At 28.9% G+C, this 16,435-nt stretch overlaps 1 protein-coding gene across 1 annotated transcript in view; it reads right to left on the bottom strand.

Moving 5' to 3' along the window:
- LOC124811205 (uncharacterized) overlaps positions 1-16,435 on the bottom strand; it is a 138,761-nt gene that overhangs the window by 12,562 nt on the left and 109,764 nt on the right. The window contains exon 8 of the mRNA XM_065806390.1: positions 10,967-11,042. Coding sequence (XP_065662462.1) covers positions 10,967-11,042 — 76 coding nt within the window. The remainder of the gene's footprint in view (positions 1-10,966; positions 11,043-16,435) is intronic.

The raw sequence follows: 16,435 nt of genomic DNA, 5'->3' as shown, positions 1-16,435 counted from the left end.
TCTGCTAAAAAAAACTAGAACAATTATTAATTCATTTATAAATATCTTAACAGATTTAAATGTTTTTAAGTTTTTATAAAGACTAGAATTTGGATAGGAAAGGATGTATGGGAACAAAAGTCGATGGAGACTACAGTAGGAGAGTACTGGATGCAAATAGAAGAAAACAAAAGTTGATGGAGACTACAGTAGGAGAGTACTGGATGCAAATAGAAGAAAGAACAAGCTAGATAAGTTGAGAGATAAAGAACTAGAGAGACAGAAAAACTAAAAAGATATCAATGATCTTTTATTGTCACATGATTCCAAGACAGAAGAGATTCAATTCAACAATAAGAAAGAAAAGTTAAACGAGGACTCTGAAATTAGCGATTAAGAAGATTTCCTGGGAAACTGTCGGAAACACAGCTATAGTATTATTTTAATAACATAGTTGTAATTTTCACAAGCTAAAAATGTTTTATTAAGAAGTGTGTAATTATGAATAAGTAGAAAAATTTAATCAAATGATACCTATGTACAATTCTGGAGATAAATCTAGCAGTAAATATTGAAAAGCTCACTGAATGTACTGCTATTCCAGCAGCAGGGTTTAATGTTGGTGGACAATCTAATCTGGCAATTTTAAGTGTCGTATTTAAATCTGTAGGTATAGAAATAAATGATATACCGCTTTCACGAAGCACACTTCATAGGAGAAAAATCAAATATGTAAAACTTGAAGGAGACTTGGAGTGGATTTCAATAACAAATCAGTTTAAAGGCCAACGGCTTATTCTTCATTTTGATACTAAAGTGTTGGAACAAATTACCACTGGGCTTAACATTATTCAAAACATTTAGCAACTTGCAGCCTCAGTGAGCTTCCCGGATAAAGATGCCATGGAAGGCCATCTTTTGGGTGTTGTTCAATGTCCCACTTTAAAGGGAGTTGACCAAGCAGAAGAAGTCTTTTAGAATAATATGGATGTAAAGAGCAGATCATTGGTATATACTGATATACAACTGCAAGGATACAGGCGGAATCAATGGAGCATTCAAAATTCTTACAGATATTTTGAAATTATCAATGTTGTTAATAATGTGTAGGAGACACATATATGAAGTGCATTTATCTCACTATGCTGCTCTGACTGGTGAGAAAGTTAAACGTGCAAGAAAAGATTTTTAATTTAAGCTAAAGAACAAGTGGCCTAATATATGCGAGGAGGTTAATAAAGTGAAAAATTTATGTAAATTGGACTCGCAAAAAGATGATCTGAAGATTGGCTCTGTTTTTCGCACTGTTGCAGAGGAAGCTAAGACATTTATGACTAATGCAGCTACAAATATGGTGTTTTCAGGGAATGATTATGGTATATTTTATAAGCTTGCCTCCTTCTTCCTTGAAGCGGAAGTGCAAGGTTTTAAGTTCCATAAACATGGTGCCTGCCTTGAGACAAGGTTTTTAGCATATGCGATCTACATCCTAACTCTTTATTCTACCAAAGATATTAGTAATATCTTGACAGAAAAAGAAGTGCTGCAATTGAAAGATGGAAGTTTGTTCATTGCAATTTGCTACGCTCCGTGGTTTTTGAAACGTTTTTTAGGATTTCTGGCTCCTACAATGATTTGAAAGCAATCCAGACACCCTTTGCATTGAAAAAAGTTAGTAAGAATATTGGAAATGCTTTGCTTCTTAGCATGGGACGCCATACGTGGTTATTTGCAACTATGTGTTTTGTTTTTTGGAGATAAGAAAGTTCCTCCTGAAACATGGTTAAAAATGCTGTTAGCCCTGATTGAGTTTGAGTAGCCAAATGAATTTCAGCGTTGTAAACCATCAAATGTACAAATTAGAGAAACTACAGAGCTCCCTGAGCTGATTTCCGAGCAAAGCTACTTTCTCTTCAAAAATTTAGATGCTTGAAGAGAAGGTAGTTTGTACTATAGATTTTTTTAACCATCTGCAGTTGAGAGATTTTATTGTATGGATCAAAAACATATCTGCTGTGAATGATGGTGCAGAAAGAAACATTAGGCTCATTAAAGATTTTATTTCAGCTACTAGAGATAAAGATCACCTCCAAAATGTACTTTTGTAGTTACAAACTCTAGAAAAAACTTAACTAAGAGTATGATTAAAAAGGAGCTTGGAAACCGTTCAAACAGTTGTATTTTTGAGCAATGTTTCACCCCAATAAAATCTTAAATTTGCTAATAGATATTAGTTTTTATGTATTTTTTTTGAATTTTCATATTTATAAATATAAACTATCAAGTTAAATAAGGGCGACAATAATTGCAAATGATTTATACGCATCTAATTATTTTGTTTTAGTTTTCTAAAATGTAAAAAAATTGTGTTTTCTATTAATGTTAAGCTAGCTTAACATTAAAACCGTAAAACTCAGATTTTACATCTAGTACTTTCTGTCAAAATAAAACCGTCACATTTTTTTAGGATTTATTTAGGTCACATAGAATGGAAATCAGCTGAGAACTTTTTTTTTTTTGGATCACCCTAATATATAAATATATATATATATATATATATATATATATATATATATATATATATATATATATATATATATATATATATATATACTATATATATATATATATATATATATATATATATATATATATATATATATGTATATATATATATATATATATATATATATACATATATATATATATATATATATATATATATATATATATATATATATACATATATATATATATATATATATATATATATATATATATATATATATATATATATATATATATATATATATATCTATATATATATATATCTATATATATATATATCTATATATATATATATATATATATATATATATATAAACAAATTAGAAAATATATATATATATATTTTCTAATTTGTTTAATAGCATCACCAATCAACTTAATGCTGCGTCTTTGCGTCCACTGTTGGCGTTAATTGAAGTTAAGGAAAACGGAAAACGTCATATAGCTTTGGATAACAAATGATTCTATTTCAAGCTCAGTTGAAGACCTGAAGAGGAAGAAAATCAATTAGAGAATTAAATGTGGCAAAAAAATATTCTGGTCTGCGCGACCTGGTTCATCCTGATGAATTAAACGAATAGAATAAAACCCAAACCCAAATAATTACAGTCCTGCTATCCTATCATCTACGTATTGTTTATTTGAACTGAAGTGTCATTATTTTAATCCAACGACTTCAGAAAATAAATGGGATGAATTTCAAGCTGAAATTGCATTATTGGATTACCCACACATCATTGCAATTACAGAATTGTGATGCACTACTACATCCTTAATTACAGAATTGTGATGTACTACTACATCCTTAAGAAATCTAGAAAACTATAGTGCCTTTCTTTCAAATTGGATAAATAGTGAAGGTGGCGTGGTGATCTATGTTAGAAAAGATATACTTTTATTTAAATGCGAGTTTAGTGATGAGCAAATGGGTAACAAATACGGTGTAAAAATTTAATTTGAAATGATATTTTGTTATTTGTTTATATTTTTCGCCATCTTTTCCGTCAATATTTTATTAATCAATAAGTTAATAAAATGTGCTTCAGCTCTTCTTTATGGTAATTGTTTCAAATGTTAGTGGTTTTAATTATAGTGTCATCAGTTGAAGTGGTGTGGTAAGCCAATGTAAAAGTGGTAAACAGTCTAGTAAACTTGTTTTAGGTACAATCAATAATTGTTTCCTATCACAATTTGTCACCAAGCTATTTTTTTATTACTCTAGACCAAATGCTGTTACATGACCCTTATTGTTCTTATAATGTTACAATTGTTTTTCCGGTTTAATGTATTCCAAAGAAACGGTTTGCTCTCAGGGATTTCAAATATAAATTATAAACCAATACTTCAGACTACACAAAGTAAGTTATGTTTATGACAAAGGTGTTTATACTGCAACTTATTAGAGCCTAAAAGTAATCAACTGACCTAGTTATTTTCAAATATATCAGCACACAACAGCTTGGATTTACTCGAAGACGCATACATTTCTTTACCTAAACAGCACATTCCTAAATTTCAATGTGTTTCTCAGTTTGAATAAGTGAAAATCAAAATAATTTAATTCTTTTAATAAAGCAGCAACTAAAGAGAAATTTAGACGGTTTATGAAATTTTTTTTTGCCTCTAGTAAACTTAGAGAAATTATTCAAGTCTTACACAACAAGCAAAATTGTTTGGTAAAAAACCTTGTTGCTGACGCCGTACTAATGTTTGAGAGTAATGTCATCTATACTTACAGGTTTTATCCAAAAAATCTCTCCTCTTATTAAAACAGTCAAAAATTGTGTAAGAGTGATATTTGATCTTATTTTGGTCACAATTATTTAATAAGAAGTATATTGCAGACTGTCTAAATAATCAGTTTAATAAGGTTTTTTCATTACCTGTAACTCATTCTCAAATGTCTAACTTTTCTAGAAGAACTAAAGTTGTTTGTTCACCAGTTTCAAGCTCTTTGTTTAACTGTCATAATATTGAAAAAACATTTATCCACGAATGACAATTCAAATGCTGCTGTTGTTAATGAAATTTATCTCTTAGTGCTCAAAACCTGTACTAAAAATTTCAGTGTGCTTTTCTATCATTTATCAAGTTATCAAATATTTTATATTTTAGAAGTTTTAAAAAATTTAATTTAAAAGTTATTCATTAAATTTAGTTATTTATTTAAGTTTTATTATTTAAAAGTTTTTTTATTATTTATCAAGTCATTAATTTTAAGTATGTGCCACAGGGTGAAGACTCGCTGAAATAACGCCTATATTCAAAAAAAAAATCGCAATGCTCCTGAAAATTACAGGCCTATTTCCATTATCTCCGCAGCTTAAAATATAATGAAAAGAATAATGCGGAACGTTATGGCTGAACATCAAGTAAATCTTTTCCACTACCTGTAACTGTAAATTTTTATATTCGCAACAACATTTTTTTCAGATTAAGATTGAGCTTTGCAACTCTTCTTGAGGTAATGGATATTATTATTGAAGATATAGATATCACATATAAATATGTATGTATATATATATATATATATATATATATATATATATATATATATATATATATATATATATATATATATATATATATATATATATATATATATATATATATATATATATATACGTATGTATGTATGTATGTAAATTATTCTGCTGTATTTTACAAATAGTGTGCTCAATGTTCTTAAAGAACAGAGCAATAATAAATTTTTTATTAGAAGAGTTTTGGTTTAGCCTATTGTTTATTGAAATTGGAATTTGTTTGAGAATTTAAGGGGGATGGCTTGAATTCGGAAAAATTAGATTGATTGGTTTTCTAAAATTAACAATAAAATTGAATGCACATTTATACAATTTGATATTATAGATTTTTACTCCTCAATTTCAACAGAAGTTTTAAATAAAACAACAGAATTTGGAAAATTCTATTTAGAAATTACTAATGCCCTCTAAATGGAAAATGCCTTTCGAAAAATGTAGTTTACAAGTGCATTGTTTCCTCACAAAATAACCATGATAGACAATATATTGGCTTAACCGAGGGGAATGGAAAAAACGTTATGCCAACCACAAACAATCGTTTAAACACAAGATATATTCAAATGAGACTATGCTGTCAAAATATATTTGGGATTTAAAAGAAAAAAATAAAAATTTTAATTTACAATGGTTTAATCTAAAATCTGCCCCTGCCTGTATAACATTTCCATAAAATGTTTGCTATGTTTGCAAGAAAAATTTGAAATAGTTACTCATTTCAATCAGAAAAATTTATTAAATAAAAAGTCTGAATTAATTTCTAAATGTAGGCACGAAAATAAATACCTCTTAAAAAATCATAAAAACAAATGACCAAATTAAACTGTCCCCATTTCAAAGAAATTTATTTAACAATTACTTTCTGCAACCAAAAAAATATAGTAATTAAAATTTTTTATAATAATTTATAGCTTCCTGTAAAATATTTTTTTCTATAAATTGAATTTTTTTGATTTAGTAACTCTTACTGAAGATCCAGCAATGGTGACTTCAAGTAGAAGAAAAAAGTTAGATAAGTGTTTTTCACTAGTTTTTGAGTTATTGAAGCTTAAAGCAATGACTGTTTTGCATTGCTTATCTTGCTTGGCTTTGTAAAAGCTTTTGATCAAGTGTCTCATATTTTGCTTTATCTAAGTTGGCATTTTTTTGCAAAAAGTTTTTCAATTGACTGGAGATTTTTCTTGACTGCAGAAAACAGCACATTGTTTTAGGCAAATTTTTATCAATATGGATGCTTGTCTTAAGTAATGTTCCTCAAGGATTGGTTATAGGACCTCTACTAGTGTTGTTTTTCATTAATGACATGCCAGAATTAGTTAAAAAATACTTGTAAACTTGCCAATGTTTTAAATAGCCAGTTGGTTGCTAAAATAAAGCCAGTTATTGACTTTCTTTTGCATATTTTCATTAAGACATTGATAATTTATGTGATTGGCAAGACTTTGGTGAATAATATTCAGTATAAATAAATGCAAACTATTAACATTTCACATTGGTTCCTCAGAATTTGACATCCCCTTGACAATTTTAGACACCAATGATAGTCACATTCCTCTTGAAATTGTATTTGTCAATAGTATCCTAATGATACTTAATAAACTAAGTAAACTTAAATAAACTTAATAAACCTCAATGAACTTAAATGTTCAGAACAGATTAGTCAAGCGATTTATAAAATAAACTGTATAATCGGGATACTCAAAAGAGCATTTAAAAAAATGGAACCCATACATGTTGGTGGAGATTTGTACAACGTATGTTCGATCAATATGGGAGTACTGTACATGAGTTTCGAGTCGTTTCCTACAAAGAATTTAAAATCAGTTCAACGTAGACCCACCAAACAATTGCGTAATACAAATCACGTATATCAAAACTTTGTCTCAGCTCATTAGCTGAGCGAAGATCAAGAGGTGCGAAGATTCAAGTTGATAGAATTTTTTCAAAAGATTTTTAAAAAATCAATTGGCGTCAGGAAACTAGTCAAGCAAGTTCTTTCAAATGTTATAGTTTAGCAGGTTGTCTTTGTTGTGGAAAACACAAAATTAAACAATAAGTTACAAGAAATTGTCACAGGCACAAATTCTTTAAAATCATTGGTGCTAGCATTGGAATACTTTGCCTTTTATATATTAGTAGTAATAGTAGTAGTAGTAGTAGTAGTAGTAGTAGTAGTAGTAGTAGTAGTAGTAGTAGTAGTAGTAGTAGTAGTATTAGTAGTAGTAGTAGTAGTAGTAGTAGTAGTAGTAGTAGTAGTAGTAGTAGTAGTAGTAGTAGTAGTAGTAGTAGTAGTAGTAGTAGTAGTAGTAGTAGTAGTAGTAGTAGTAGTAGTAGTAGTAGTATTAGTAGTAGTAGTAGTAGTAGTAGTAGTAGTAGTAGTAGTAGTAGTAGTAGTAGTAGTATGAAAATATGTAGCTCAATTAAACAAGGATTAAACAGTGCAGAAAAATCAGTAAAGAACTGATGTCTTTGCTTATAATTTCTTATTCTTCCCGTCTTAGTTGGGACCCAGTTTGATTAGCACGAATTGTTATTTGTGGTTTAATTAATTGTATATTATTAGCATTTTGTATACTTTATATTGCTGAATCATATCGCCTCGCTCACTTCTACGATCTAATGAGGTGATGTTAAATTTTTTGCAACTTAGTTTAATTTTTAAATTTAGTTTTGCAGGCAAGGATTCCAGGCTTGCACTGTAAATTTAAGGTGTGGACTTACGTAAAAAGTATATAACTTCTTTCAGAGACTAACATCACGACTTACAAAAACACATTTTAGTTGACCAATTATTTTAGAAGGTGATGAGGCAGCTTTTCATGCTTGTGCTGAAGATTTAAGATCGTATGATATTAAAACACCAAGCTCTTGTTCGCAGGTAGTTTTTGCAAGAATAAATTTCTCTTTTGTATTGTAATCGGTAAAATGTAGTTAGACATAGAATTACTTTTACAAAAATACAAAACTTTACATTTATTTATATTTAGGTGCATTAGCAATGTATTAGTCTAGTGAATAGCATTGTTTTAGTCAGTATAGAGTATACTTATAAATTTGATATCTTTTAAATTTATTTTTGCAAGTAGCTTAGTGTTATTAGCATACAATATAGGTAGAACGGAGAGATTGTTTGGAAGGACATTGATATAAACAACGAATAATACTGGACCGAAAACTGAGCTATGTGGAGCTTCACCTCAAACATCAGCCATTCCAGAATCAATTCCCCAAAAACAACACGTGGTAATCGTTTACCACGTGTTTATTTCACCTTGAATTCCATTTTTAAATACTTTACCTAAAACTCTTTTGTAATGGATTTTTTCAAAAACTTTTTCAAAGTCAATGAAGATTTATTTGACAGGTATTGGTTTGCAACTGATTCAGTTAAAAAATTAAGTGTTTCTAGGAGGTTTTTCGCACAAGCTTTTTTGTTAATAAATTTTAACTTTTTATAATACGTTTTATTATTTTACATGTTACTGATGAGATTGGTCTGAACTGATTGGGTGGATTTGTTTTATTTCCTTTTTTAAAGAATGGTGTAATATTGGCACAAAACCATTCATTGAGAATATTTCCAGAACCAAGTAATAGTTGAAACAGAAGTGTAAGTGGAAAGGACTGAGACAAATCACGCTCTTTTAATACACTTTAGTGAACTACATCTAATCCAATTTATTTCCAATCTATTTGCTAAATAAAGTAAAATATTTTTGACAGTAGCTGGTGTAATTATTAGATCTGAGACAACTGCATTGGTGTAAAAGTTAAAACATGGAAGTGAATTATTTTTTTTCTTGTACAAATACTGAACTAAATTGCTTGTTAAGAGTGTTCTCATCTTAGGTTTTAGTAGTAAAACTTTGTTTTGTAGCATTTTTTAATATCGCTGAGATGTCATTTTTAACAGTTTTTTTTTTGTTGAAACATGCATAAAGGCGCTTTGGATTCTCATTCTTTGTAGCAAGCGAATGTTAAATTGCTTGAATAAATATCTTTGTTTGTATTTCACGGGTTCCCTTTTTAGTGATATTATCTCCTTAAAGCAATTAGCATTTTTCACGTGATGATGTATAACGGTGCCAGAGTTTGTTTTTACATTTAATTTGGCAAAGGAGGTTATTGTTCATCCACGGAGGTCTTTCTTGATTTGATAGGTTTTTTTACTTAAAAGGAAATCACAAGTTTTCATATTAATCTAAGATTGTTGAGTAGGGTTGATTGATAGACTTATTGGAAAATGAATTTTTCCAATCATCAGTTTGGATGGATTTAGACATGTAGGCATATTTACCTCGATCATAGTTGTATTTAAGACTGGATATTTTGTGAAATCTATTATTTGCTAGGTTATAGTTTCAAGAAATAACTGTGTCCTTGTTTTGTAGAGGCAAGTGAAGCAGAGTTAGTTATATCGCTGATTCCCTCAGAAGGTTAAGGTACTATATAATCTAAAGTGTTATTAAATGAAGTATTTGCATTTAGAAAAGTTACAAAAATAATAGCTTGATATAAATAATATATGATATAAATATATATAATAGATATATAATATATATAATAGATATATAATATATATAATAGATATATAATATATGTATATATATATATATATATATATATATATATATATATATATATATATATATATATATATAAATAGATTGATATAAATAAGCGCTTCATCATTAAGCTTATCAAGAAACTTTTGACCAGAACTAGTGTTGCTACCGTTTATCCATACACAATTGAATTAAACTATTCGACATAAAGGAAATTGAAGTCTCCAGCTATAAGAAGGCCTTGAAATTTTTACTTTTAACGGCACTGTTTGTGGCCGTAGTTGATTTTTGTACTTTATTATTAATTGCAGAGTTTTGATAAACAGAATTGTTGTTGTAGTTATCTGGAGGTCTGTAGATGCGGCCAGGAATGATTGATTCATTTTTGGAGTCAACAGAGCTCCAGATTTAATCAGAAGCAATAATTTTTAAGTTAATATTAGGAGACATTAGTCTTTTAATTTGAGATTAATAAGATTTTTAGTGACAAAGATTGCTCCTCCGCCTGCTACATACGGAGAATTTTTGTTTGAATTATAAAGATGATACCCGTTGATATTGCAAATGGAATTATCACGAAATCATGTTTCAGTTGTAAATTCGATATTTGGCTTCTCAATTTTGACGCGTAGTTGTAGTTCAGAAAACTTGACTATGTTTAAGCAGGTGGAGTTGATATCCATGCATTTAAGTTTCTAATAAAACAAATTGGTATTATTTAGTTGAGACTATAATTGCTGTTTGTTTAGAGAATTAAATGTTAGTTGAGGCTTTTCCTCATGTATTTTTGAGTGTTTCATTTGCTTCTTTATCGGCAAATTGGCGTTTACTATTAATAGCTATTAATTAAAAAGGTCTTGGTGACATCAAGGTAGAGGAACTTTTAACCGCCGATAGCATATTGAAAGAGCGATTTAAGTTTGTCAATTTTTTCAAGTTTATTGTTTGCTGCTTTTTGTTCTTTGAGTAGAGTGTTAAAGTATGTTTGTTCTCGCTTGTGTGCGGTCTTGTCTAACGAAGATATTATTGTGGCATGTATTTTCAAGAATTGTAGCTGAAGATATGATATAATTTTTTCTAATTTACTTCTATGCTTTATATGAAAACTTTTATAAATGAATAATATATATTTTCTCAAAACTTTTTACATGTGATTGACGTTTTTTCCTGTGTACTCTTCATATATATATATGTGTGTGTGTGTGTGTGTGTGTGTGTGTGTGTGTGTGTGTGTGTGTGTGTGTGTGTGTGTGTGTGTGTGTGTGTGTGTGTGTGTGTGTGTGTAAGGAAAAAATAATAAAAATTTTTACTTACGATGTAACATATTGGTTCATACATAGATATAATTGAAAATTTGCGTCATTCCAATATATACCTCGAGCATAGTACTCTAACGTATGATATATATACATATATATATATATATATATATATATATATATATATATATATATATATATATATATATATATATATATATATATATATACATATATATATATATATATATACATATATATATATATATATATACATATATATATATATATATATATATATATATATATATATATATATATATATATATATATATATATATATATATATATATATATATATATATATATATATATATATATATAATATATATATATATATGTATATATATACATGTATATATATATATATATATATATATATATATAGATATATAGTTTGTTGGCTTTTGGACGAGCGGCGGGAAAATAGTGATTCTTACGCCAACACAGACGTCACTTTTAATTACTTTTGACTTTCGTCCAACATTTCCGTGTTGGACGAAAGTAAAAACCATTAATTTAATTACAAATTAATCGTTTTTTAAAAAAACCACAAAAACGCAAATTTAATTGACCAGAATGTTTTTAAAAACATTCTGAATGTTTTTATAACATTTTGAATGTTTTTAACAATATAAACAATGTTTTTATTTTTATTTTTTTTAATAAAATGTTTTTATTTTTATTTTTTTTAATAAAATGTTTTTATTTTTATTTTTTTTACTGTAAATCATGCGCGGAGTGTTGCTACATCGACTATCTTATAGCCTGACTCGCAAGGGAGTGCTGCTACATCGACTGACAAATAGCCTGACTCGCAAGGGAGTGCTGCTACATCGACTGACAAATAGCCTGACTCGCAAGGGAGTGCTGCTACATCGACTGACAAATAGCCTGACCCGCAAGGGAGTGCTACTACATCGACTGAGGGTTTGGTTGGTGCAGGCAGTCTATCATTATTAAAAAAAATAAATTCCGGTCTTGCATTTTAATTTATACTTTTTGTCAACAAAATATCGAAAAAACTTTCGGACAACATCTAAGGGTTCTATATATATGTATATATATATATATATATATATATATATATATACATGTATAGATCTATAGTTTGTTGTCTTTGAGAAGAGCGGAAGGAAAAAAGTGATTCTTACGCCAACACATACGTCACTTTAAATTACTTTTGACTTTCGTCCAACATTTTTGTGTTGGACGATAGTCAAAACCATTAATTTAATTACAAATTAATTGTTATATAAAAAAACCACAAAAACGCAAATTTAATTGACCAGAATGTTTTTAAAAACATTCTGAATGTTTTTAAAACATTCTGAATGTTTTTAACAATATAAACAATGTTTTTATTTTTATTTTTTTTAATAAAATGTTTTTATTTTTTTTTTTTTTAATAAAATGACTTTATTTTTATTTATTTTTACTGTAAATCATGCGCGGAGTTTTGCTACATCGACTATCTTATAGCCTGACTCGCAAGGGAGTGCTGCTACATCGACTGACAAATAGCCTGACTCGCAAGGAAGTGCTGCTACATCGATTGACAAATAGCCTGACTCGCAAGGGAGTTCTGCTACATCGACTGACAAATAGCCTGACCCGCAAGGGAGTGCTGCTACATCGACTGAGGGTTTGGTTGGGGCAGGCAGTCTATCATTAATAAAAAAAAAAAATTCCGGTCTTGCATTTTAATTTTTACTTTTTGTCAACAAAATATGGAAAAAAGTTTCAGACAACATCTAAGGGTTCTATATATATATATATACATATATATATATATATATATATATATATATATATATATATATATATATATATATATATATATATATATATATATATATATATATATATATATTATTTAATTTAATATTTTTGGACCATCTAAAAAAAAAACTCAGTAAAACCTTCTTTGCAAACATTTTGTCTTAAAAAAACGTTTTCAACACGTTTTTTATACGTTTAAAGGACGTCTTTTTTGATCAAATTTTTGCTGGGTTTGCTTCAGTAATTGACCATGTGTTAAACAATAGAAAAATGAAAGCCGTGATAATTCTTTTTCTTTAGTTAGTTAATATAACATTGCAAAGACATATTGTATACTTTATAAACGATGCAACACAAATATAACGTTTTATTAAAAATAAAATATTGAGTAAGCATTCATATCTGGTATAAGGTACTACCCACGACGGAACACAAGAAAGATAACATTCTAATTTTTAAATCTTTTTTGTTTTAACAAATGCAAAATTTTATTACATATGAAATGACAAATAAACGTTCAATTCTGGCATAAGGTATCATCCACGTTAAGAACACAAGTTCTGAAATCAGATTTTCCTTGTACTTGCTCCCTTAAATTTACAAGTTTATCTATCTTATCTGGCCTACGCTAAGAAGAAATTTCATTCTGAATCATTGTGGCTTTCTCAAAGCCATTAGCCATTACTTTCACTACTATTCCCGTAAAATGACTCCCTTGATACTCCTCAATTACAAAGTCATCCGTTTTTAGCGTAATTAAATCTTTATCTGAAGAATATTTACATCATTCAGAATCTTTAGAATCGCTTAGCTAAGGAATAGAAATTGATAAAAAAAACCTTCATACCGTTTCTTTTTCTTTAATTTTTGATTACCTTTTTTTTTTTTTTTTCTGTCATTCTCTTGAATTTTCTCTTCTTTCTTTCTATTTCAGTATTTCATGCTGCTTTTCTATTTCATGCTGCTTTTCTATTTCATGCTGCTTTTCTATTTCATGTTGCTTTTCTATTTTAAAGCTCCTCTTCTTTCCTATTTTATTTTTTTTTTCGATATATTTTTTTTAAATTCTATTTTCCAAGTTCCCCAGACACTATAGCGGGTGTTCTTTTTTTTGGATTTTTCTTCTAAGGCTTTTTCTTGCAAACAACTGGTGGGCAGAATCTATATTTTTTAAACGGAGATAATATACTTGATGGTAATTTGATTGTGGTACCTTCATTGCCTTGAATGTATGGGGGACACTAGATGTAATGGTCCTGCAATTGCAATATCTTCATTGCCTTCTATGAAAGAAGACCTATATTTTCTTGCATAGAAGAACTATGAAAGAAAGCCTTTTAAGTTCTAACTCAGTTTTCTTCCACAAAAAGAATAGCGATCAGTCAGTAGGATCTCTTTCCCAATTAATAGTAGATTGCTCAAATAATTCCAATTTTTCTTTCACTATACTCTCATTTAACAATTGCAATCCCTGCTTAACATATTTGAAACGTGAGTTTATACTGTCATTTGGCAAAGAATTGTGTACAGTTATGTTATTTTTATTTCCTTGAACCCTAGGTACGGTTGGATCCCAGGGACAGAGTCATAACTTGGGGAAACCGTTGGCCAAGACATAGTAAATAACATGCTTATCCACTATTTTTATTTAGCAATTTAGCAAAATCTTTTTTCTTCAATATGGGGTCATATAAATGATTGCTGCGCCACTCAGGAACATGTTGCTTCCAATTCTCTTTTAATGTGCTAAACACCGCAACATCCATAGACTGTAAAATGTACCTAGCATTAGGATATAAAGCCACCTAATTGTCCCATTTTGATTGCAGAACTTAAGAGTTTGCATACTTAAACAAGAAAAATGTCCATAAAATAATAAAATAACAGGAAAAGTTTATGTTATTTACTTTACGCAAAGTGTGAAAAAAATTTGGTCCAGAATTCATACCGGAATCCATACAGCATACAACCGGAAACACTTTTTTCTAGTGCCAAACTGGAAGGAAAATTTAGCATTATTTCTATATGCAACCGCTCACATTTGTAAATCACTAATAATGTTACAACACTTCCGTTGGCATAGCCAGTAATCAGTACTGTTAGACACTCTTTATCATCTGAATTAACTTGTTGATATATTGTCTTGTCTCCCTTTCTTCTATGGACTTTAGTTCCTTTCGTGTAAGGAAAAAAGCGATCTCATTGCAATTAAAAAACCGTGAGGGATTCATTAGGATTTTTAAAATGTCTTTTTTTTTTTGCATTTCTTAATTTTCACGAACCACCGTAAAATATTGTCCTGTGCCATTGATGCACGGGAAACTTTTTTTTGGTTTATACGTTTAGATATACTTTCATTTGTTCTTAAAAATTCGTGGATCTACGTCCTCCCAAGACAATACCTAGTAGAAGGATTGTCTCTTCTAAGGTCAGTCATCAACTGTTGTACACTCTCTTGAAGTTGTTTTACAGTTACGGGAAATCCCGCTTTGGCCATTTGTAGATCTTAGTTAGCAATAAAAAAATTTTTTTAATTTTTTATTTTAGGTGCCCCAAGATGTCCACGCCTCGTTCCTTACCGTGACGCGAAAATTAGTCCAGAGGTTGTTTTGAACCTGGATCTCCTGCTTATTAAACAAGCGCTTTAACCACTGCGCCACGGCCGCAAAAATTTCTCTTCATAGCGTAGAACTGTTTGAGGTCCCATATTTGAATGGGTGACTTGCTTTCTAATTTATATTTTAGAGTAATTTTTGGTACATTATATTTTTTAGTTGCTGCCAGGGCTAGTGCATGGTTATTTTTTACATCTTGGATGGCTTCTTTTATTGTTTCAAATTTTCTAATCCAATATATGATCACCCCCATGACTGACAACAGATGGCAGTAAACAGATAATAAATAACTTTTAATTAGTATCAAATATACCTATTGCAAAATAAAATCATGTAATCTGAAAATAAATGGCACTTTCCTTTTAAAGTTGACTTTATTTGTGGCTTCTCCTCAATGAATTGCGGCAGAAATATTTTGCAAGAATTGCAAAAAATATTGAAAGAATAAAAAAGGCCATAATTTTGCATTGATTAATAAAAATGAATTTCTCAAAGAAAAAAGTACTGAAAATTGTAACTGCAAGCAAAACTTTACTGCCCTATGAAAGGCAAATGCTTATCAAAAAATATTATTTACAAATGCATTGTTTCCTCTCAAAACAACCTTAAAAAACATTTTATTGGCTTAACCGAGGGCAAATGGAAAAAACGTTATGCCAATCACAAACAATCTTTTAAACATAAAAAATACTCAAAAGAGACTATGCTGTCTAAATATATTTGGCAACTAATAGAAAAAAAAATTGATTTTAAATTAAACTGGTTTATTCTAAAATCTGCCCCTGCCTATAACAACATTTCCTAAAAATGTATACTATGTTTACAAGAAAAATTTGAAATTATTACTCATTTAAATCAAGAAAATTTACTGATAAAAAATCAGAATTAGTTTGTAAATGCAGACATGAAAATAAGTTCCTTTTAAAAAATTATAAAAACAAATGACCAGTCCAAATTTATCCCAGAAACATTAGATAATTAATATAAATTAAAATTAATTCTAAAGAATTCTTTTCATGATTTTTTAATTATCTAATGTTGTTGATGCAACTTCCTGGTTGCAAAAT

Source organism: Hydra vulgaris, chromosome 09 (assembly GCF_038396675.1).
Source record: "Hydra vulgaris chromosome 09, alternate assembly HydraT2T_AEP".
NCBI lineage: Eukaryota > Metazoa > Cnidaria > Hydrozoa > Anthoathecata > Hydridae > Hydra > Hydra vulgaris.
Note: the sequence above shows the minus strand (reverse complement) of the source record. Positions and strands in the feature narration are given on the sequence as shown.